At 37.2% G+C, this 26247-nt stretch overlaps 1 protein-coding gene across 4 annotated transcripts in view; it reads right to left on the reverse strand.

The window, feature by feature from the left end:
* The window catches only part of thada (THADA armadillo repeat containing), a 123806-nt gene that overhangs the window by 87845 nt on the left and 9714 nt on the right, over positions 1 to 26247 (reverse strand). For 3 of the 4 annotated variants that reach the window (XM_077236379.1, XM_077236378.1, XM_077236381.1), the window contains exons 12-23: positions 24681 to 24832; positions 24404 to 24559; positions 24222 to 24317; positions 23086 to 23209; positions 21929 to 22074; positions 21618 to 21849; positions 20740 to 20875; positions 20453 to 20589; positions 19093 to 19254; positions 17011 to 17177; positions 5073 to 5182; positions 267 to 399 (exon numbers count right to left, since the gene is read on the reverse strand). In XM_077236379.1, the coding sequence (XP_077092494.1) occupies positions 267 to 399; positions 5073 to 5182; positions 17011 to 17177; positions 19093 to 19254; positions 20453 to 20589; positions 20740 to 20875; positions 21618 to 21849; positions 21929 to 22074; positions 23086 to 23209; positions 24222 to 24317; positions 24404 to 24559; positions 24681 to 24832 (1751 nt within the window). The remainder of the gene's footprint in view (positions 1 to 266; positions 400 to 5072; positions 5183 to 17010; positions 17178 to 19092; positions 19255 to 20452; positions 20590 to 20739; positions 20876 to 21617; positions 21850 to 21928; positions 22075 to 23085; positions 23210 to 24221; positions 24318 to 24403; positions 24560 to 24680; positions 24833 to 26247) is intronic. The other variant, XM_077236380.1, reaches the window with a different exon arrangement.

Here is a 26247-nt window from a genome sequence, read left to right on the forward strand (position 1 = left end):
GACAGGATACAAGTTATTTCTATAATTGTTTAGTGTATGCATGGATAAATTGTTCACAAAATTAATATCATCCATTTATTAAATAACTAGGGTTATTTTAGGGTTAAGTTTCATTTCATGCTGACTTTGAATATAGAAATTTATAGTTTCTATTTTTATTACATTTTTCATAGAAATTAAAAAAAAAAAAACGATGTATTTATTAGGAATGTAAGGTGTTCATTTTGGGGGAAGAAATTGGTCATTGCTGTACATAGAGTACTAACCTGGATATAAAAGGGTATTCCTGCACTGCGGCGGGTCGCACACAGTTTAGAGGAGGGGTCACTGGATTTTACTTCCTCAAGGACCTCCTTCAGCCAGTGTGCTGGCAGCTGCTGGAGTGTAGCACTCCCACTCCTGACACACACACACACACAGAGAGAGAGAGAGATTACAGACAAACCCACATAATAGCTTGTTGTGGAATTATGAACAAGACATTGGCTCCCATGACTGTGGTCCTCCAATTTTATGTGGTTCCCAGTTTCTCTAAGACATTTTTACTTATTCTCAGATTTGATATTATCCAAGGTTTTCAAAGCAATCTGAAAATAAAATCACATCCAAATGTGATAAAGCAGAGACTATAAAATAATTGAATTTGAACAGTCATTTGAGGAAAATGTCAAGCTAGAGCCAAGTTACATTAGAGCAGAAAAGTTGTGAAGATAAACATTGATTCTTTGTGGACTGTTGTCAAGAGATCCAGTGTAGGACCATATGACACTTTCAGATACAACAGAATGAGAATTACACATCACTTTTAGGTCCTATTAGCCCTGGGATATACACTACCGTTCAAAAGTTTGGAAGAAAAAAAAGTTTATTCATGGATGCATTCAATTGATTAAGAAAATAAATCTCAAAAAGCTGCATGATTTGAGGAATCATTCGTGTCTGTAGCACAAACAGAATGGGATGAGATACACAACAAAGTTTAATACTTCAGGTTCAGAGTTTATTCAAATCCCTATTCCAAAAGTATGAGCAGTAATAATATAGATGCTTGCCTAAGCAAGCACTGTAATTACACTGCAAACCTCGGATGAATACACACACACAAACACATAGCAGGAGCTGCCCAAGCGTGTGCAGAACGCCCACTTTGAGAGCGGAGAAAAATGCGAGGCTCTCGTTATGAAAAGTACCGTTGTACCAGATGCGCTGGACTGAGCAGGCCAGATCAAACAATCCAAACCACACAGCAAGCGCCCACGCACACACACACCTCACTCAGTAATACACTACCCCAAACACAACGCGATACCTTCAAGAGGCAGCCGATGAACACCCACAATCAACACCTCGTAACGGGCATAGCGGTTGCCGGTGGAGGCGTGTAATCACACAGCAATGCTTTTTCTCCAGAAGCACCTCTGAGACTCAATACGGACACAAATGTTAATACAGGCCGATCCACCACAAACACACTCTACTGCTTTCTCAGGGATTTCAAGAAAAGTTCATCTCAGGACTAATCATATGTTTGCACGCACGTTTTTGGATGTTTTGCACCTTATTGATAGGGATGCCAGAAACATGACAGGAAATAATAGGGAAAAGAGACAAACCAGACTCAAACCCAAATCACCCACTTGAGCACGTCTCAATGGCTATGCATAAACATATTTACTAAATGTGTCTGGCTTAATTATGGTATGTAATACCCACTTTCCAATCAATCAATGGCTTAATTATGGTATGTAATACCCACTTTCCAATCAATCAATTCCTTATTAATAAGTTTCATCCATTCTTACTCATGGCATATCATGTTTCCCTTTGAAATAAGTCACAATAAGAAATACAATGAATTGTGAACATGGATTCAACTTCTATTCTAGTTTGTGCTTCTTACATTCTTAGATGTCCAGCCCAAAAACTCTCCAGTTTAATCCAGTTCAGTTATTGACTTTCTCCTCTGCCTGCCTAAAAGCCCATGATACACTTACTTCCCACCATTTATCATAACCTGGAGAGATTGAGAACACTTTTAACATACTAATTAACAGCAAAGACTAACTTGTGAAGGGCAAAAAATTAGTTGAGATTTATATAGCACACAATAACAGAACTTACTTTCAAATTTAAGTTCTTCTTGATAAATTTAAGTTCTTCTTATCTTCTTGATAATGTAAGGGAGTCACATGTTTTTTTCAACAGAGAACACTAATTTTTTTTTTATCAAGTCAAATTTTATTTCTATAGCACATTTAAAAGCAACATAGTTGCACCAAAGTGCTGTATAACAAAACGTTGAGCATATAAAAAGAAATCATTAAAGGAAAACATGCAGCGTACAAAATATAAACACATTAAATAAAATACAATTAGAAAACGTCAAGATAAAACTCTTAAACTACTCCTAATCAAAAGCCATAGAGAACAAATAAGATTTAAGAGCTGATTTAAAACTGGCTAGTGAAGGAGCAAACGTCACATTTACGGGCAAACAGTTCCAAAGTTTAGGTGCTACAGAAGAGAAGGCCAGACCACCTTTAGTTTTACAGGGAAAAAGTGGGACAGTTAAGAGAAGCTGACAACTAGACCTAAGTGTTCTTTGGGGAGAGTAAGGAATCAGAAGGTCACTAATGTGTTTTGGTGCGACACCAGATAAAATTTTTGTACACAAAAACTTTAATTTTAAAATCAATTCTAAACTTTATAGGAAGCCAATGTAAAGTCGCTAAAATGTGAGAAATGTGATCCCTCTTTTTTGTTCCGGTAAGAAGTCTCACTGGAGCATTTTGGACAATTTGCAGGTGAGAGATCGCAGTTTGAGGCAAGCCACAGTACAGGGAATTAGTCAAGGCGTGATGTTATGAGAGCGTGGATTATAGTCTCCAAATCTTTCAGGGGTAGAAACGGTTTTAATTTTGCAACCGATCTCAGATGAAAGAAACTGCCCGTTACCACTGTACTGATTTGTTTCTCAAAATTTTGTGACGAATCAAATGTAACCCCAAGATTCCTTACAAGAGGTTGAACACTGGAAAGAGAAAGAGAACCTAAATTAAAAACAGATTGAGACTTGGAGGTCTCCTAAAATCTGAATTTCATTTAATTGCAAAAAATTATTATTATTATTTTCCATCCAACATTTGACCTCCTCAAAACAGTCGCAAAGCGAAGCATCCAAAGAATCACTACTGTCAGTTTTATCTGGTAGATAAAATTGTGTATTGTCAGCATAGCAGTGGTAGGAGATCTTATATTTCTTAAAAATGGCACCCAAGGGGAACACATAAAGTGAAAAGAGAAGAGGGCCTAAAATGGACCCTTGGGGCACACGCATAATAGGGGAACCGACGAAGAAGAAAACTTCCCAATGCTCACTGAGAAGGTTCTGTCTTTGAGGTAAGTCTTTGTCTTTGAACTGCAGAATAATATGATCAATTGTATCGAATGCAGCTTTTAAATCCAATATTAATAACTTTATCACTTCTAATAGACCAGACAACAGCTATGAATTTTATTTTAGTATTATTTACTTTACTGTTATTACTTACTATTTGTTAAGGCCCTGTCTTCCACTTTTCATCAGAATGTGATTGGCAAGAGACATCAATTTATGGGTGGAGAGTATACAAGTTTGTAGTAATCTGCTCACCAGTAATTCTTCCTCTGGTGGAACGTAGCTCTCCAGAGAAGTCTTTTGCTCCAACTCTTTTTCTTTAAGTTTGTTTATTATTTATCAACATTCATCAACTCATTCGTTTGCATACGTGATCCTCTGATATGATGGTTGAAAACGAGATGCCATTCATGGATGCATTTATGCATACAATGAATGAATAAAATGTCAATGTATTTGGTCTTGGCGGAATAAATCTGCTACACTGGTGCTACTTCAGAGCAAGTGCCGAGACTTACTACTGTGAATAACTTCACAGACATGCTGTGAGCATGTAAGACATGCTGCTGCTGCTGCAAATGTAACAGACATTATTTAACCCTGTAGCAGATCTACACTGGTGGAGCTGGGAAAGAGGAAGGGTTCTGAAAGCGCACTGCAGACTGAAACAGCAAACAATACCAAGTATTTGAATGTTTGAGCAGCAAGCTTATTGGCAACTGCTGAAACAGCAATCAATCAGCTGTGTTATGTAGATAACAACATGATTGCTACCAATAAGTTAAATACCTATCAGCCTGCACCATTCAGAGTTTCATGCCAGTACTATGTAATACTGCAACAAACTAAACCAAAAATAGAAATATTGCCTTGGCAACTAACTGAAATTTTTATATTTTAATGTAACATTTCTAATGAAAAATTCTAATGAAATGTAGCCATTTCAATGTGGGGTGGTGATGGCGCAGTGGATAAGACACATGCCTTTGGTGTGAGAGACCCGGGTTCGAATCCACTGTGAGACACCAATGTGTCCCTGAGCAAGACACTTAACCCCTAGTGCTCCAGAGGCGTGCGACCTCTAACATATCTAGCAATTGTAAGTCGCTCTGGATAGCTAAATGAATAAATGTAAATGTAAATATATGACCGTTTTTATTTCATAAAAAAAGAGAACTGCAGAAGTTAATTAAATTTATAAGAGGCTCCCTCAGTAACTCCACAACAGCAGAACCGATGTGATGTCCTATTCATGTCACTGTTGTGAAAGCGAGCGAGTCAATTTCCTTAACTTCTGCACAGAGGCCACATTTCAAAGCTCATTAAATCTCACATTTCCAGATGTTAGCAGTTTTCAAACTTCTTGATTATTTGCAGCTTGTTTTCCACAAGCTGAGAGGTAGCAGGGATGGAGGGGGCTGGACTCATTCAGGTATGAAACATGGTAGCCAAGCAAAACATTAGGGGCTCTGGTGTAGCAGTCCTCATGACTCCCTCATCTAAAGATCCACACTTGTTCTGTCTGAGGACTTTGGGTTGAAAACATCTTGAATTTGTGTAATGACAAGGGAGCTATTTTACTGGATAGCGAGTTGACAAGTCAGTATGTGTTTTCATCAATATTATATAATTGTTGGGGTCAGTCAAACAATCTGATAAGAGTTTGATCTCTCACCTGCAGAGCATCTCATTAAGCCGAACAAATCCCACATAGGCCAGTTCAAACGCCCCCCTGTGACGAGACTGCAGCAGCTGCTCCCTAAAGTACTTCCCCACACCTTCCACCTGAGAGAAACACAGACAGACATATTGACTAAATGGATATGAGAAGACACATATTGACTAAATGGATATGAGAAGACACTCAAACTAAAAAGTTTGAATTTTGTGCATGCTGCCAAAATAAAATATAGTAAACATCAAAAATAAAATCTAGATGGACACAACACCTTTATATCTGGTCCAACTTATATTCTTATGGGTTCGAAAAATTTTACTCAGGCAGTCACTTAACTCCATATTAATGTCTATGTATTTAGAACGCAATGTCATTACATATATAGTAGTGGCCAAAAGTGATACCCGACCTAGGAAAATTCCCTTCTTTTCACTTCATTCAAACTTATTACATTTTTTTTTCCTATTCTTTATGCATGATGTGAAGTTGTGCTTGGAGTATAAAACTAATGTATGTGTTTCAGGTTCTAATTGTATTATTTGACATGATGCAATGACACATACCAAGCTTGCAGTCATTATGCCCAGTCTTTAATTCAATAAATCACTATGTGGCCAGTATTAGCTATAATATTAGAAGATGTTATTTTGGAAGGAGCTGTTCCTGCAACCATATTGTCTGATCCAGCATTTTTGGATATTGCTCACATGCAAGATGTGAATAGTCACAATGTCCAGAAAGCACAGTGACATCACTACCATGCAGAATGTGAAGAGCTGTGGCTGGTCAGGGAAGACCAGGGAGTTTTGACCGCAGGATGAAAATCAACTGAATGTGGGACCACGTCAAAACAGCTAGGAGGAACCTCCAATTTCATTTTGAACTTTATCCAACAGGCTGGATTGAGAGGTTTTGTACCAGTAAAGAAACCATTTATTAGCTGTATCTACTGCAAAATAACACCTTGCATTTGCCAAAGAACATATGGACTGAAGTGTGGAAGATTGGAGCAATGTTTTGCAGTCCAACAAGTCAAAACAACCTAGCATTGGATGGTGTCAGGTGTGTTCATAGGAGAAACTGGAGTGATTTAATGCCAAATGCAATCGTGGTGCCATTAAGCACAGCAGGGGAAACATAATGGTATTGGGGACGCATGTCTGCAGCAGGTGCTGGAAGGATCTACAAAGTTGCTGGCACTTTAAAAATGGACCAATATTGGAAATCCTGATGAACGCATAGTCAAGTATGGAGTTCAAATGTGTATTTTCCACAATCATAACGATCCCAAACACACCAGGATTGCAACAAAGTTGCATGCAATAAATAATACTGTTTTTTGTACCACAATCAAAATTCAGAAATTTAATCTGAATTTAAATAGCCCCCTCATTTTATTGGTGGTTAACAGTGGTTACAGTGGTTAAGGAGCAACTGTTTACTCCAAACGCTTTAGTTTCAGTAGGACTTTATTTAACAAACACTTCCTATTTGCAACTTCACCAGCAAATCCCCCTCCCCCACCCGACTCCAAAACCACCACCACCAAACTTTGCATACGCTCCACGTGCACTGAGAAAATTACCAACACGACCAGCTAATTACTGTCAGGGTCAGTGACCTAAATAGCAGCTTTCTCTGCATGTCTAACACTAAGAGGGGTTAATGCAAGTCTAATGCTGTTGGTCTTAATTCCAATAACTCAAATTCTGGTTAAATAGCTATTGAGAAAGAAAAGAAATACAATGAAATACTACAGACAGTGCAATCAAACGTCGAGCGTTGTGGCGCTCTCGTGAACTCACGTAAGGGGCCCACACGGAAGAAAATGAATAGTTGAATAAAGTCATTATGTTTGTTTTTTTACGCATAAAAAGTATTCTCGTCGCTTATTAAACTTAAGATTGAGCCACTGTAGTCACTTGGACTATTTTAACAATGTCTTTACTAACTTTCTGGGCCGGCAGATGGAATTACCTAGCAGCCTATGAAGGAGTGAGACAGCTCTCAGATTTCATCAAAAATATCTCATTTTGTGTTCCGAAGATGAACAAAGTCTTTCGGGGTTGGAACAACATGAGGGTGAGTAATTACTGACATCATTTTTATTTTTGGGTGAACTAACCCATTAAATACATGAAGGATAATAGTGTGGTCGTATTAGCAAAATTTTGCTGGCAAAAAAAAAAATGTCCATTGTCAGTTGTGTACCAATGTACTGTATGAAGCAATGCTCAAACAGTAGTCAAACATTTTAGTATTATTGATATACTTATAAAGTAGCTTTTATATTTCGTTTTCATTTTTTGTTTTTGTATTTTTGTTATTCTTTTGTTGTGCTTTTCATTTTTATTAGTTTTTTTAAATCTATTTATATTTAGCTTTCATTTATTTTTATTTCTGTTTTAATTTCAGTAATTATTTAATTTCAGTTAGTTGCCAAAGCAACATTTCAAATGTTCTACATTTGTTTAAAGTTGAAGTATGTAGTTCCTGCGACTCTAGTGGCACAACATTTCCTAAATCGTTGCTACACGACTAGAGAAAAAGAAAAAAAGGCTGTTGTCTTCCCTTTTGGCAAATAGGTAGGAAAACTGCAACAACCATAATGCACCGGCAATAATGTTGCCGTCGAAGGTCACTCCCACCAGTCCGCTATGAATATGTCTGACCGGAGTCAAATACTGCCTTGCTTTAGTAGGAAATAATACTTAGCAAACTTTTAGTTATAATGGTGTCAACTTTTAGTTACAATGGTGTAAAACGTTGTCACGTACAGGTAAGAAACCTGTTGAAATAGTGCTTCCTTTTTACCTTAATGCTGTTTAAAAAGCAGACAAAGTACGATACAATCTTCAGTGATAAACCTACCCTTCCAATAACTATTCTGTTAATAACCCTCTGTTGATCTGACAGTCCGTGTACGGGGATACAAAAATGCGGAAGTATAATCTGTAGTATTCACGAAAGCCCTGGACCTGTCAAAAGTCTTTGGCTGACAAATAAAGGTGATCTTTTTAGTTCAGGTAGCACATAGAACGAGTAAACATTGTTCATTTACATATACTACTGACATTGTAACAATACAAAGCGAGTTGAAAATCTGCAAAGTTACACTTTAACAATGTTTCAAACCAAGCAGAATTTTGTGGGTCAACATGGTGAACCCGCTGTGGAATCTGCAAGGGGAAATCGTTCACCCGCAGGAGAAATTCCAGATAGCATTGATACCTATTGAATTGCCAGGATTTTGCTGACGAAAATTTGCCAAACAACAGTATATGTAAAAATGTAGAGTTAAATATCAGCTCTAAAAACATTTCAAGCTAATGTATCTAACTAGTAAACGGAGTACAGTATCTTAATTTTTATAATCCAGTGGCCGTCATAAGTTTGTCACAACTCTCTCAGCTAATGCGGAGTTCACAATGAATGATTTTAGGCCGATTTTCACTCGCCAACACATTTTACGAAATCACTGACAAATGCCCGGAATCGGAGGCAAATCTATCCAAACTAAACATGCAAGAAGATCTTGAGAAATGTGTAGGCCCTTAATTTCACAGCAACGATCTACTCAATACAAACTGGCAGATTTTACTTTAAAGAGCACTTGATGGTCAAATGACCGGAGTACGACTTCTTTGGGTACCACAATGATGGTGAAAAGCATACCCTACTGAGAAGCGGTTTACTCTTAACTAAAGGAATTATACAACATCAAGATGTGACTAACTGCTTGCAGTTGCCATGGCGCCTCCACAGTCTGAAAACATGTGCCGTGTTTCCACAGCGACGGAGGACATAACAGGATGCAGGACACACACGTTTGGGAAACAGAACCTTCACTATCATAAACACACGCTCGGTCCGAACCCTCTGATGAAATGCGGTCTGGAAAAAGATGTTGTATGAGGCATAAACACAAACCGCAAACACAAGCCATGTGGACCCCGGCAGCATCGTTAGATCATCCTTTACATAACAGGCGAATATGCCATGGTAACCACACCAATGACATCACTGAATAACTTCACTCCATCTGTTAATGCACTGAAGTCATTTTAGCAGGACAGAGCGGTGAAAATAACAATCATACTGACACATTAACGCATTCACAGAGGTCGCTGGCTGATCAACACGAATTCCCAATCTGAAACCTTCTCACAGATATCAAGTAACTGCTCTAATGATATATTACTTCATTACTTCAGCGCAAAAAATGTTGCAAGGTCTGCTCCCTCCCTTGCTAATTTCTGGATTTGGAATCTACAGCGATCTATCAAGAAAACAAAGTGGGAACATTTGATCAAGCTGTCTGGCCTTGGCCGAAGTTACGCTCTTAGCTTAATACATCAAAAACTAATTTAAGAGTTTAAACCTTCTGCCTCTCAACTGCCATGCAAAATCTGCTCTCCACAGGATGTTAACCTAAAAAGAACCTAAACTTTAAACCTTAATATTCTCTTCTGAAGGCATACAATAGTTTTGTGTGAGAACATAGCCTGCACTTTACCTCTAAATCTCTTTTTCAATTCTGCATTTTCACTTCATTAGTTAGAAGATACCGTGCTTAACAAATTTATTAGACCACCAGTCATAATAAAGAGAAAACAAAATATTTTAGGAATCTGTTAAAAAATAGTTTAAAACTAAACATTTTATTGTCATTTATTAGGCAAATAACAAACTGAAACATTCACACATAACCAAAAAATTCAATACTTTTAAGCTGTCCTTTGACCTTGATAACAGCTTGTTTTTATATGCAGTGCTTTTCCAAAGTCTCTGTTGTTATTGACTTCCAAATAGTTTTCTAGTTGTTCCCAAAGACATACTTTTGATTAAACTTTTGTGCGATCCATCTTTGAATCCACTAAATCCCTAATTTGTTCAATAGGATGCAAGTCCAGACTTTGACTTGGCCAACTGTGACTAAAGACCTACACATACTGGTGGTTTAACCATTTCAGAAACATAAAAAATTATTTTGGTAATTACCAATACTGTTAGTTTAGGGCAGCTGTGGCACAAATCTTACATTGGGTGGTGGTCTAATACATTTATTAGACACTATGTTAATTCACTGAAATCCAACCTTTGTGACTCATCTTCATGTAGTATGTAAGGAACACTTGAAGACGGGCCATTGAATTACAAGTCAAGTCACCTTTATTTACAGTATATAGCGCTTTTTACAATGCAGATTGCCTCAAAGCAGCTTTACAGAGATAACAAGAAAATAATGTTGTAATAATATTGTTGAATATAAAATTAAATGTCCCCAACTAAGCAAGCCAGAAGCCAATGGCGACAAAGGCAAAGAAGGTGAAGAAAGGCGAAAAAGGCGACAGGTAGGGCTGGGTATCGTAACAAAATTTTCGATACCGGTACCGATACCGATACCTTGACTTCGATACCGGTTCCTGAACAATACTTTTTACGATACCAAATTTATCAATATAACATTACCTAAAAAAAAAAACTTTTATTTTTTCAGTTTGTTGACTTTTTTTACACTCATATTTTGAGTCTGTAAAAAAGCACCAATGCTAAAGTGTTCTATGTTTCCTAATCATTTAACAACATGTATTCTTTACTTCAATGAGCTCATTGTTTCTGCCTTAACTTAATGCATTGTTTAACAATGAAACTGAATGAAAATTAATTGAAATGCATTACACACAGTCACCCCTGATAACAGATCACTCTAAATTGTAATTTAGACACATGCATTTTCTGTAAAGCTCCTTTGAAACGATATGTATTGTGAAAAATGCTATACAAATACATGTGAATTGAATTAAATATAGGCTACTGGGGTGCGGGATATATGCCTCGCGCTCCGCACACATGAAGCTTGCGCAAAGCACTGGCAAAAGTCCCCTAATGATTATGGATATGTCGGGAAACGATAGCAAGGAGATATTTTAATTGTTTATTAATGAATAAGTGTTTACTAAACATGTAAACTAGTGTTTGTCCGCCACAGCCAATCATGCTGCATGTTTATTGTTTCACTGACGTTGACGAGATTAACCACTTAGGTACCGAAACTTGGTACCGAAAAACAAGACATGTTTCGATACTCGGTAGTATCGAGGCAATTCGGTCGGTACCTAAAAAGTACCGAACTCGGTGCCCAGCCCTAGCGACAGTAGAAAGGAACCAAAACTCCATCAGTCACAGAATGGAGAAAAAACCTTGGGAGAAACCAGGCTCAGTTAGGGGGCCAGTTCTCTGGCCAACGAACGCGTATGATGATTCAGGCAGCATTACAGGTCAGAGGTCAGATTGGATCGGAACATTATATTATGCAGTTCATCTGTTTGAAGACCGGAGTCATCATGCGCGTATGGGGACAAGTTTGAGGAGGATCAGTGCTGATGATATAAGAAAATAAGATATAGGAAATCTTATTTCTTATAAAAATAAAATATAAGAAATAAGATATAAGAAAATAATGCACACCGAAGGTGGTAATGCTGCCACGACATAAAACGAGTGTGCATTATTTTCTAATAATTCAACAGACCGTAGTCAATTATTCCACTAATACTATGTTTACCAAACCTCAAGACATTGTTCAGATATTGCATTTCAAGAAATTTTTCAGGTTTTTGTCCATAAAAAGCTCTTGTGTGTAGGACTAATTTCCTGCGCTTCTCATCCCATGCCTCCATGGCCAATTCCAAAACATCAACATCAACATAACAGAAGCTTGAGCCACTGAACAAGAACAGTGCCGATTTCGGATGCAGCCACGGTGTTAGACTACATAGTGCATTGCTTCGGTAGAGGGTAGATGAAAACTAAAAACCTTTTTGTTAACTGACAAATACATTTTCATGATTCCAAATAAAAGAAATGAAGTTTACAAATTAATGTAAATTTCTGATAAACATGCATAAACATGCAATAACACTGGAGTGCGCTGCAGGGCTCCGAAACAAACACAATTTTAACAGGAACATAAACAAAAATTAAATCAAGTTTAAACATTCTGAACAGAAACACTTCTTTGAAATGACCATTAACCGTTTAATAATGCTATTTTATCATTCTGTTTAAGATTTTAATTAAAGTCAGTCAATAAATCATGAATTCAAATAGTACAGCCTAAGCAAATGTGACTTTGACACATCCAACGTAAGAGAAATGCCTGCGCTCACTTGTCAAGTATTCCTAATTAATATGATTAGCGTTTGGCTTGACTACATTATCAAACAGCTATATGTGTTGCTAATGTTACACAAACCATGTGGAGCCACTGTATGAGGTTTTGCTGACAGTTTGAGGATCAACTCGAGTTACGAGGTTTAGTCACAAGCCCTTAGTATAATGTTCAATTCAAGCTCTGGTATAAAGTACAACAACCTTATTTACCAGAATATTTATAATAAATCCCTTTTTGGTACGATAATGTTATAAAAGAAATGCACGAAGAGAAACGTTAAAATACTGATTCTGAATCTTTTTTTTAAGCCCTGCTGTGCTGAGAAATTTAATACTTTTTTAATGATACCAGTTAATGAATTAAGTTAGGCATCTCTAAAATCTGAGATATACTGAAATGAAATAAACTGAAAGCCAAAAAAAGCCAAAATAGCGGATAAAAAAATTAATAAAATAAAACTACATAATACAATTATAGAGAGAAAAAAAATTTAAAATCTAAAAAAGATTATTATATATACACACCCTTTTATGTTTTTGTTTTGTTTTTGACTAATATTGACAAATAATACTTGCTTTAAACAGAAAAAGTCTTTTTTGTATAAGTCAAGGTTTGTATAAACATGAGGTTGAGTAAGTGTTGGGTAATCTATTCGCTAGGCCAGCCCAGTAGGTTTTAGTACAAGCCCATTTGAGGGAATTTTCACTTTACGCCTCAAGCTATTTTTTAGCTTGGTTCAATGTAGAGTAGAATGTACACAGACACTGTTACAAACAAATGTTCATATTGTACTGAAAGTGCTCACGGCTTTAAGTCAGGGAGGTTTTGAATATATACCAGGATGTAGGAAACATTCATGTTTATATATCATATTGGCACATAGGACCGAGATGCTGCCAGAACAACCGCTACAAGAGTCTCAGGTGTAAAAACCTGGTGAATGAGTTCTGTGTGATGTGGTTCAGCTCTTCAGGGAAAAAGGAAGCTATTTGAAAAGAATGCAGGATAGGAAAGGTAGTCGGCCCATTAAACAGCAGGCTGGTCTGAAATTAAAGCACTATGCTAAGAGGGCATATGCTAATTGAAGACGGGCACAGCAGGAGACAACATATACATTTACATGGTTTAAACAACTGCCGACGGAAAATAACTGCCCTGCTAAACACAGGCAGCTGGCACGGTTCATGTTGAATTAGAGTCCAGCACGGCTCCAAACCCTAGTAAGCAGCATACCTAGCCACCATCTAGAAACATCATAAGTACACTTCTGTCCTGAAGCATTGGGAGCAAAATTATGCTTCCTTCAAACATACCTCATTTTAGCCACATACGTAAGCAGTATCGCATGTATCCTTCACAAATAAGGCAATCCCAGAATGCACTGCGACAAGTGAAAAAAAATTATCCAATATGAAACCGCTCTTTTGACTTAAAGGTAAGAACTACTGTATTAAAGGGTTATATCTGAATAAAAGCCTAAATTAAATCTGTGTATCATATAAAGTGTGATTGTGTCTATTCAGACAGGGGCGTAGCCATCTCAGAAGTGAGCAGGAAAGAAATTTCAAGAGCAATACCAGTTTTTTTTCTGACCTTTGTCTAATTGACAGGTTTTATTTTTCTTATCTCTTGCATTTAATTGGCTAAGAAATCAAATACACTGCTGAATAATAACCACTAATTTGGAAATTTGTATTCTATAATATTTTTCCCTATATTTTCCTTATGACATTTTGATGATTGGTGTATGTACCACACACACCTGTGCATTAAGTCATCATGGATTTTATACAAGGTAAAAATCCTCATATTCTCATCACAGAATTTTCCACACGAGGGTCCCCTCCGGCTTCCAGCATGAATAAAACAGACTTTACATGGGAGTGTTTAAGCGCTCCATAATGCTCACATCGCCTCAGGCTTCAGGACATGCATAGAATTCTTGTTTGTTTGAAATAAAATCTAGATTCATTCACATTGGCCCATGAAAACCCCTACGTGAATACACTTGCCCGAAAAAAGTGCACGGGGCGAATTTATGTCTTATTAAAACTGCGGGGACACATCCCAACTCATTTCCCATTTATTCTACGCTCATGTCTTCAGAAATTGACTAAACCTCTCAATTAAAATGGATTAGTTTTATAATTTCTTTATAAACTTTTTCAAATAAAATGTAATTAAATTTGATTTTGGTATTTGTGGGTTTGGTTGCTGAGAGATTTATAAACGAATACAATTTTAAAATCAATTCTGTATCGGACTGGTAACCAATGCAAAGAACGTAGGATTGGGGTGATGTGATCTCGTTTGGACTATTTAGAGACGAGAGATGGAAGAGAGAGGTAACCCGACATATGAGTTACAGTAGCCGAGTCGTGTTGAAATAAAAGCGTGAATAACTGTTTCAAAGCTACCCCTGTTTAAAAATGGTTTGACTGGCTAACCGCTTTTGAAGCGTCAAAGTGTTAGTTGCATGGAATGTCAATTGTAATTTCTCAGATTACATTAAAATATCTTAATTTGTGTTTTAAAGATGAACTAAAATCTTACGGGTTAGGAACGACATGGAGTAAACGATAACAGAATTAAAATTTTTGGGTGAACAAACCCTTTTTCTGACAGTTTTTTCATGACAATGACAATGTTGTATATTCCCATTATTGTAAATGGAGATTCTCAGATTACAATTACTATAATTTAGTAATGAAACAAATCATTAAGATTTAATATACAGCAAATATACGATTTGACAACTATAAATCGAAAAAAACATACATTATTTTTTAAAAGAAGTGTATAAACCATATTAACGGTAAAGGAATGTAAAAATGCCATGGTAAAAACCTGTTCATTGGTTAACAATACGTCCCCTTACTATATACAGTCTAATCTACAGGACAGTAAAATACTGTTAAATTTAGAATTTAGGGAAGTGAAAATAAACATCTATATATTATAGTGAAAAATGCAATTGGTATTGAATTCCCAGTGTGACACTCCACATTGGATAGTGTTTCATTGGAATGACTGTTTCTTTCTAGGTATTTGTTTTTTGTTTTGTCTGTAAATTTAAAGGGGCCATATGTACGAATTTTCATCTATTAATTGCTTTTTGTTTGCCAATGTGTGAACAGCTTGTAAAGATACTTAAAAAAAAATTAGACCTTCCCTCACTTCCTAGGTTTTCTATGAAAGCATGTGATTGATTTTTAAATGAAGGACTTGGGACATTTTTGCCAGGAAAATCAAAAGGATGTGACCTTTACGTACACTCACTAGAGCCTTTCTGCTGTTGAAAGACACATGAAACGAATGCTTATGCAATGTTCAGGATAATGCCGAAAGAGCTATCCTGTACTTTAATGTCAATGTGTCATGCAAAGAAGAGGGATTAATTCAAACTATAGTCTCACATAGCCAGATCTAGGCTACGTTTACACGTGGCAGGCTATTTTACTAAACTTACATTTCACCCTCTTCATTTTCGAAAATAACATTGTGCACACCTGTCAGTTTTCAGAAAAGTATTCGTTTACACGAGCCCGTGTTTATATGCCGTCAAGGGCATGCCAAACCTGTAGGTGTAACGAGAAGCTCAAGCCCACGTTAGCCAATCAGAATCCAGAAAATAGCAACAACAGCAACGAATCACTTCCTCTTTCTTTTTGGAACAAAGAGGTCACACTTTTGATGCAGGTGCAAGTTCTGTCGCATACTGTGACGTCGGATGCCTAAAACTCAGTTTTTCTCAGTTTACATGCAAACAAAGTTTTCCAAAATCTCCACTCTGGACGGAGTTTTTAGAAAGAATCGTTTTCAGAGGCGAATTCTCCATTTGCGTGTAAACGAAGGGCACAAACAAAGGGAAATGTCTCAGTTTTTCAAAATAACCACGGGGTCCTATAGTCTATACCAGGGGTGCCTAATCCTGCTCCTGCTAGTGATCCTAAAGAGCTTAATTGGTTGCTTCAGGTGTGTTTGATTAGGGTTGGAGATGTGCAGGGCAGTCGATCGGCAGGAGCAGGATTGGGGACCCCTGGTCTATACTATCAAATATACTTTATATTCAAACTATCATAACAGTGTGATTTTAATGACCTCATCTGTTGACATGATGCCGGTGAATTTCAGAGCTAGTGCAAACATATCCACATCACTACGATCAGATGGCAGATCAGCTTTCTTATCTGCTGCTTTTTCACTGCTGTGTGCTTATTTTGTTATGGAAAGTAAGGCACACAGCATTTACATATTTTTTTCCCCTGTAAATAAATTATTGTTTCCTAACAATAAAGCAAAGAAGCTCCATATGGGATAGGATTCCACCTTTGAAGGAAGCCTGCTATGAAGAGAGTTAGACACTGAGGCAGCTCCCTAGGGATTAGAACAGAGTCTTTAAGTCTGTACTGGAAATATGTTTGACATTTTCTTTTCAATGGGCGCCAGGCTCAGCCTTATGGCAAATAAAGTTGTATTCACCATGATCACATTTCCTGATGCCTCTTCAGGAGCTGTTCGCTAGATTTAAGTCTGTATTAGCTATTACGATAATGTCTCATCTCTTAGGCCTGAACTCAAAAAGATCAGCTTACTGGTAAAAGTCTCCACACTACAGTATGAGGTACAGTTCTCCATTATATCTCACAAGCTTATGTAACCAAGATCTTGGCTTTAGGGAGAGCCTTCAGCGAGGAGTGTGTGTATGCATGTCAGACAGTGAATAGTAGATCAGGTGACACCTGACAAGCATCTAACCTGGTCCTCCGTGATGACTCCTCTGCTGTCAGAATGTGTGAAAGGACAGTACAGGGTCATGCTCTGACACAGATGACCCAGTAACATAGACACCTCTTTCATGGTCCTCCAGCAACACACCAGCACCATCTGAGCGGTGACTCGATAGGCCTCTCCATCACTGACACCTAGACAACAGAGTAGTATGAAGCTGCAGACTCGGAACCTGCAGTTCCAGTCCCCCACCCAGAGTCCCGCATTCTCAGACCCCTCGTTTTTCGAGACAGCGCCTCCTATCAAATTGTATCGGATAAACATGTGAAGAACTTAGGCCAAAACGTGAGTATCTTCAATTTTATTTAGCGAATCATACTCATTTGATTTCTTCTTTTTTTTAATCAAACTACTTTATAGCTCATCGATACACCAACATATGAATAGTCCATTTAATATTTGTAAAGATAGTTTGTAACAAAATTTGAGCCGTTATTGTATGTTTTTTCGCCTTTTTTCCCCGAAAATATTTTGATAGCCAACTTTAGCCTTCAACCTATGATTTTTTGTAGACAAGCCATTGTAAAAATTTGATTAAAATTAGTTGACATTAAAGTAGACCAATTAAATACATTAAGTGTGTAAATATCAAAGAATGTCATCATTAATTATTTAATCAGATTTACCGTTTGACCTTTTTTTAATTACCAGACCTTTCTCCTAAAACTATAAATTGAATTAATTAATGCTGGAGTAATTATTTTACTTTATATAATTTATGTAGACTACTTAAATTAGTTCTTATAAAACGTAAGTATTAAAATGAATCAATATTAATTTAACTGTGATAGGAAGTTGTTGCCAGCCATTTACAACTCATACAATTGCCTATTAATCAAATTTACTATGCCTTCACTATGTATTAACCAGTCTATGGTATTAACATGTAAGCTGGAATGTGTCATAGGTATGCTTGCATTTGCAACAAAATTTTTTTTATTTATTATTACAAAATATTTTTGACAATGGCATTCAGTGAAGTCGAGGAATTTGACAGAGCGATTGCAAAAATAATGAAAAAAGAAGGAACATTCGCCTACAAGAAAGTAATTATTTTACCTTATGCATTTACATTACATTTTACATTTATTCATTTAGCAGACGCTTTTATCCAAAGCGACTTATAAATGAGGATTTTTTTTAATGCAATTCAATTCTAACACAATTCTTTCTTCCTTTTTTCTTTGCTTTGTCCTATTTACAGCAAGATGATGTTTAGGTGATCGTTAAATAAAGTACAGAATTGTTTATTATTGGTGTTTTGTCTATTCTTATTTGAGTTTTGCTTCGCATTCAAAATATCAAAAAACAGGTTCTGTAATATTAGCATGGTATAATGTTAATTAGACCATTATAGGTTGAACTGAAAGAAAAATTGGAATTTGAATTAAAAAAAAACATTGTAGCAATATAATATCACATAATATTATTCAGAAGATAGTTCAATCTGTAATTATATCCCTTCCATCAGTAATTTTCTTTCAATTACACCCACGCTCAAAAAATAACTACTGGGTAATTTGTTAGTCAGAGAACACAATGACTTTTTTTGGCACATGCATTAAGCAGGGAACGCAAATATTTATTTGGTTTGCTTAAGACTTAATAACGAGACCATAATATTGCATCCTATTGTTTTCAATGGCATTTGGATAATGGCAATCTTCCGAACAGCAGGAGGCGCTGTCTCGAAAAACGAGGGGTCTGAAAATGCGGGACTCTGGGTGGGGGACTGTAACTGCAGGCTCAGAGTCTGCAGCTTCATAATATTGAGACAACATACACACAAATAAGCACTCGGAAAACACATCTAATGTCGCCCTCTTATGGACAAGACGTGTATTACAGCAACACATCATTTGAAATAAATTATGACTAAAAGTATGATGTTTAAAATATCAGTATGGTTACTATATGCATCATACTAATGGAATTAATAACATGCCTCAATGCATGTAATTTCAAAATGAGCTTTTTTGATACAGATACTATGGTAAAGGGCAATAAGGTGGAGGAACTGTATCTAGTGATGGGCAAATGTGTTCATACCAATGTTACAGATTTGTTGTTTATGAACGTTGTTCTCCCCCTCTTTCTGCTCACTGTTATGGCTGGTCTCACTGGGGTCCAGCTCTCTGGCAGTGGTGAAAAAGTCATTTGAGTCACGAGGTTGAATCTCCTGCAGGATTTTCTGTAGGTCAGCAGAGGTCTCTGTGGAGAGGGAAACTATGTAATGTAATAACACGTATACAACTGAATACAAAGTAAATAAAGTGTCCTGACTCTGAACTGCCCTGATTCTGTGCTCCAGTAACCATGTCACAAAGAATGCATCACAGAACCACAGAAGTGTAAAATAAATAAAAGGTCTGTGTCATAAAGAACAACAAGTCTATTCCAACGCTTGCATTTTTCGAAATTACTTGCTGGTGTGCCACAACAACATTTTTTTCCTCACTTTTTCTTACCAAAAAGGAGATGTGTATGTGTCCGACAGTTCAGTGAGCTTTAAAGCTTAGAGAAAATGGTGGATAACAAGGCTTCTCAGCACAGCGATTTGATTGGCTATTTGGGCTGTCAGTCATGTGTCTGTCATAAGGTCAATTGTGACAAGTGATGTAGCAGAGTACAAATATCAAATCAAAAACTGCAATTTAATTAAGTAAATAGTATGTTGAACTACGCGTTTCAGAGAGAAGAGTGGCATTATGTTCATTTACATGCAACCAATTCATCATCTGGTATTTTTGGAGTCAGAGTGTTTGAATGCTTGAAAGTGAAGAGTCCCCCATTATGCTTTTTCACATATTACATTTCAAGCAGTGTTTCATATACAGTAGCTGTTTGTGAAAGTAAAAGGTCTGCAAAATTTAAAAAATCAGTGTCGTTATTATCTCCCGAAAGAAAGAACCGATTCTAAACTGCCTGAAACAAGTCGTCAGCAATTTCAGTCTTAAATCCTGCACAAACCTATGTAGGTTTGTAACTAAATTGCATGATGCCAGCCTATGATCGTCATTGGCTTCCCGTGAAAAAAGGGACTGAATTTATAGAGTTTATAGAGACTGAATCCTTTATCAAACTGTTTTAGACACTGTGAGAAAAGAGATGATGCTGTTCTTCCTCGCCTTGATACATCCTGCTCTCCATTTTCATACTATTCCATGTTTTTCCATGTGTAAGTAATGTAAAACAGTTCTACCCATTAACAGTCACAGAAATATATCCATCACAGTATAAACAGCATAACAGTCGGTTGATGCATTTGTACTTTCACACGATACATATCACCCACTTAGGACAGATGAGGGGCTTCCTCAAGCAAATCAAGGGGACTACTTGTGCAATACTTGGCATAGTAACAGCTGGTTAAGACTCACTTAGTTAGGACAGTGTTAAATGCATTTACCAGACTCAGTATCCATGGGAATGAGGCCCTCGGGGGAAGAGCTCTGAACCACAGGTGACACAACATCAGACATCCTGTAGCACAGGCCGATGAGCTCTGACACAACAGCCCTCCATTGAGACAGCAGTGCAAGTGATCTGAACACAGACATATATCAACCACATGAACACCAGTCAAAATAAATGCCAAGACCTCTGTAAGTAGATGATTAAAGGTTAAGTGTGTGTGTGTGTGTGTGTGTGTGTGTGTGTGTGTGTGTGTGTGTGTGTGTGTGTGTGTGGAAGTACCCAGTGTTGAGCTGTTGGAGTACTGCAGTGATGCAGTGAGCTCTGCCATATAAAGGGCAGCAAGCAGAAGCCTGCAGAAGAGACGACTCTGCCTTCAAAATCTCTTCTTTCAGACAAATCATCAGCCACTGCACCACTGAAACATCACAAACACTTTCTTACATTTAGATACCAATATGCAGAGGTAAAAAAGTTACTCATTTTGTATTTGAAAGTGGGCATCTTTGATTTTTTTTACAAATAACCATTGATCAACACATGCAATTAGCACATCCAATATGAAAAAAGAAGAAGCTCAACAGTACTTAACATACGAGAACAAAACTCTTTTATTCTTGCAAAGCTCAGATGCGCTTGCATGACAAGAAAACAAACCTCATTGGTTTATTTATTATTTATGCATCAGGCAAATATATTTGAGCTTGTTTACCATGTAAACCATTTGATATGCTCTGTGTATTTGCACTGGAGGGAGCCTAAATTATGAACTTTTAAGAAAGGACAAGTGGTTTTTGAAGTGTTGAACATGCGTTTACGTTCACAATTAAATTATGGAAAGTCTGGAGATTCTTCAAAAAAACTGACATCCTGCTTACATCTGCAATCTTTCAGATAGCATTTTGGATCATACCTCCACCCATCAGTGATGTTAATCTAACACCAAGGACGGATTACAACACCGTGGGCACAGACTTGTCTAAACATCCCCCTGCGTAGCAATTTTTTTTGTTTAGGCGGTGTGGGGTGGGGGTTTGGGCTGCAGCTCTCAGATTTCACATACAGCAGGGGTGGGGGGGTTGGGGTGTTGCTATCCGTTTTCAGGTGCCTTGGCATGAGCCTGGTAGGCCAGTGCATTAATACGTTCCTGTCTAGTATACCTGCCAAGGTGTTCTGCTCCAGAGTGGAAGCCTCAGACACCTGGGACTGGTTCAGTGCTGGTGGCCGGAGAGGGATGTTCTGCTCTTGAATACAGCCGTGTAACGCGTCCTGTAGACCTGGCTGGTGCAGGAGCAGATTGAGAAGATGAGCAGCAGTGATGCTGTCGAAGGGTTTGGTGCTGGTGCTGAGGTTCAGAGCGACCTGAAGCAAAGACTGCAGCCTCTCCGGCTCCTACACAGATGAGGAAAAGCATTCATATTCATTTGAGCATTACTTAATACTAGTCTCATACTCTTTTCTTCACACTGACCTGAAGTCGCACTGCTGCTGGGGGTAGTTTTTGTAAGAGGTTGCAGGCGAGCTGTTTGACTTCAAGAAAGTTGTTTGCAAGGCAGTACAGCACAGCTTGGGCATGAGCTACACTTACTGACTCTCCAAGAGCAAAGCCAACAGAGCCTGAAAGAAAGAGTTGAACAGATAATGAGTATAATAGAGGTGACTAGTTGTTGATCAATGCAAATTTTTTGATGGCTGATACCAATATCTTGAAGAGCAGGGTGGCCAATGGCTTATATAAAGCTGTCTATATGATATACAACTTAATTTAAAGGTAGTAAATAACACATACACAAGTTTAGCTATTAAAATTATATTTTACATAATATTTACTAAAATAACAAGAAATAAATTATTTGCAAATAAATCGATTTGAAAAAAAAGATCACCTTAAAACCTGTAAAAAAAAAAAAAATTATATATATATATATATATATGTTATTTAGATAATAATTTCTTGATTCTGTAACCCAATTATAATATTTTTCACAAATAAATAAGATTTTAAAAAACATAAATAAACACTTCAATGGTCTACTCAGTAATCTGGTCTGAGTGCACTGGGAATCATATTTGCTCAAAAAAAGACCAGGTAACAAATTACACACAGTGCAAAGTGAACATGACAGTGGCAAACTAGATATAGCGCAGCATAGGTTTGAAATTAAGTCTCACTATTGCATAACCATTCAAATCAAATGGAAGGATCGTCATGAACAGAGTACAATTTTTTTTAAGCAGGCTAGAAGATCTAACATTAGAAGATCTAACAGTTGGATTTGCAGAATTTTGCAAGGTTTGTGGCATTAAATGTTTATTAGATGTTCAAAGATTTTCATATAACACGTATTTGCTGAATATTAAATTTTTAGACGGAACTGTTAAAAACCAATGAAGTCGGAGAAAGGGCGCTTCCTCTTTGTGCTGTTGCACTAAATAAAATAAAAAAACGTATCGCCTGATTCAAGTAACTGAAACAATTACAAATATCGTTCATTAATATTACCCTTGGCTGTGTCGGTCAACCACTAGAGGTGACATCCTTCTGAGTGAAATTGAAAAAAATATATATGAAAAGTCATCATCAGACTAGTGTTATAGCAGGTTTTACAAGGTAAGATTGGGTAATACCTGTGTTAAAGGTAAAATGTTCAGCGATCAGCAGCAGCAGCTGCAGAGCCATCAAACACCTGGAAAACGAGGCTCCTGGATGAAGCACCTGGAATAGAGTTTCACAGAACCAGCGCAGGAACTCCTGATGATGATAAAAAGATAAATAATTTTATATAATATATATATATATATATATATATATATATATATATATATATATATCTTGGCTATAGGCTAAGATATGTCCAGTATATCTGTTGTAATTATGACAAAGCTGCTTATTTTCAACTTTTTTTTTATTAACAGAAACTCTGTTGATAAATTAATTCATTTAGATTCATATTGGTTCCAAACATTGAGGACTGTATGTTGTTTAATAAAAACAATAGAGTGCTGCAGTAATGTTTTTTTCTAGGCCAACCAGGAAGTTAGCATCACCCTGGTTCCCTCGCCAAAAAGTCAATTGAATTTTCAAATGGCTTTTGGATAACTGCAGAAAATAAGCTCTGTGGCCAATAAAAGTTTATGATTCTTACTCATTTTGTTCAAGATAATCAACTGTTGTGAATTCTAAAAACAATGGGTCTCATTCACCAAGCATTCGTATGTACAAATTTGTGTGTGAAATCTGTGTACGTTTTCACAGACAAATCATGATTCACCAAAAACTTTTGTACTAAAATATGTTTAGATTTATTTCTAAATTTCCCAAAAAATTTAGGAACAACTGAAACCACACATATGCAAAAAACATGATTATAAGGTTGCACAGAGAATGTGCTAAGTCGTAAGATTTAATCTCTATGACTCACCCAAACTAACAGAACTCCAGCTAATGAGAGCAGAACATTTTTCTTCTGTTATCTTAATGTTTATTGCTTCATGTGTGTCTCCTGTATTCAACACATTACTCAATGGTCGTCAGATGACTCTTATCTCTCTGTTCCCAATGTTCTTTGGCACTTCTTGCTGTTTAGATAAGCATTTCTAAATTCACTCCTTTAACTATATTTTCCAAGCTGTTTTTTTGGTATTACTTATGCAAGTTTCAAATGCAAAAATGCCTATTGAGTAAAATCATTTGCAAAGACAAGGATTGAAGATCAATACAAGTACTGTCTGTGAAGTTTATCATAATTGTATCACAGTTCTACCAGGTACATGCTGAGGACTTGCTGATCTTTGTCGTTCTCATGCTGTTCCTGTCTCTTTTGCAGAAGCTGAGCACTGTCCTTCACCCTACACAAGAGCTGACAACAAAACAGACATGAGTCAATCAGAACACACTTACAAGGTCCTCAGACCAATCAAAGCTTGAACTGACATTGGTTTCTACCTTCTTTAACAGACTGACGGTCTGCTGTCTGACACCTGGTGACTGACTGTTCAGATTAAAAGGCAAGAAGTGGCGGATCAGCTCCATTTCTTGTCTGGACAGTTTTTCCGTGCTACGATGGCTCTCACATAGCAAACCCAGAGCATCCATTCGCACCTGAAATGACATAAATAGCCACAATTTCCCTTTTGGTATTCTAGTGCCACAGAAATGACACACTTTAACATTGACATTAATTATTAAAGGTTCAGTAAAATGTAACATGGTTCCAGTTAACCTGATCATGTTTGTGCACCAGAGCCTGTCGCATTAGTGGGAGGGACACCAAGCCACCCCACAGTTCTTCCTCATCAGACTTGAGAACCCCCTGAGACCGGGCAGCACGCAGACACGTCATTAGAGCCCCCAACGCACCTCTGCTACCAGCCCCTGAGGAACAAACATACTTGACACTTAAAGGCACACCATGTCATTTTTTCGCCACTAGAGGTTGTTTATTCAAAAAAAGGCGTAGCTTAATGACGCCTTGATTTTTTGAAATCATGGGAGAGTTGTTGTCTTCACCTCTACAGCCGGTGGAGAATACGAAGGGACTCGGGCGGAAATCATACTCATGGACGACCGGTAATGTATTAAAGATTTATTAACGTTACGAAAGCCGTGGGAGCGGAACGAGGTGGCTCGAGCGATTGCTAATGAGATACAAACACGATACACTCTGTGCTTTCGCACGGCGGTTACTATATGAGACACTTGGTGCACACTGCAGTGAGCTAGATCGATATTAGGCATGGTAAATACGGTACTCGCAGTAAATCAAGAAGACGAGATTTAAACAAAAAGACTAAATGTGTTGAGCTGTATAACAATGATTAGTTTTCTGTCGATGAATGTATCCAAACAGTTGCCTAACTGTCTAATAAAACACATAATATATTATAGCGTCTTTGTTGTTTCTAAGGTTTCTACAAAATAAAACCGGATATCGAGGGTAACTCGGGTATGATGTCATTGATAGGCGGATACGATCCGTGTCCTGGTTAAAACTGCTTATTTCTCTGGATTTAAATATTCTTAGAAACATTTGGGAATGTGTAAGTACACATATTAACAAAATATATAACATTGTTCTAGTGTTTTTTGGATATTTTGATGCCTTTAAAGGTGCTCTAAGAGATGTCATGCGTTTTTTAGGCCAAAACAGTTTTTTTGTCACATAGTACAGCAAACATCTCCTCACTATCCGCTAGCTGCCTGTCCCCTGAACACACTGTAAAAAAATGTGGTCTCTGTAGACAGCCCAGGCTCCAAAAACGGCAACAAAAACACACTGGGCTAACCTGCACCACGAAACATAACAAACTGTTCCAGCCAATAACCGACAAGAAGGATTAGGGGGTGGGGTTTGGGGGGTTAGTGCGCGGATGAGGAGGAGGGAGGGTCGAGCTAGCATCTGTTTTGTTTGACAATACTTCGAACGTCAACAAGAAGTGAGGTCACCCAACATCGCTTAGAGCACCTTTAAATATATATATATATATATATACATATATATATATATATATATACATATATATATATATATATGACCCTGGATCACAAAACCAGTCACAAGTCGCACAGGTATATTTGTTGCAATAGCCAACAATACATTGTATGGGTCAAAATTATCAATTTTTCTTTTATTCCAAAAATCATGATGATATTAAGTAAAGATCATGTTCCATGAAGATATTTTGTCAATTTCCTACCGTAAATATATAAAACATTTATTTTTGTGAAAGAATACAGCACAATCACGAACATAAATGGACAACTTTAAAGGCGATTTTCTCAATGTGTCG

This window comes from Siphateles boraxobius, unplaced genomic scaffold, assembly GCF_051911475.1.
Source record: "Siphateles boraxobius isolate OS27281-9 unplaced genomic scaffold, OSU_SipBor_1 20, whole genome shotgun sequence".
Classification (NCBI taxonomy): domain Eukaryota; kingdom Metazoa; phylum Chordata; class Actinopteri; order Cypriniformes; family Leuciscidae; genus Siphateles; species Siphateles boraxobius.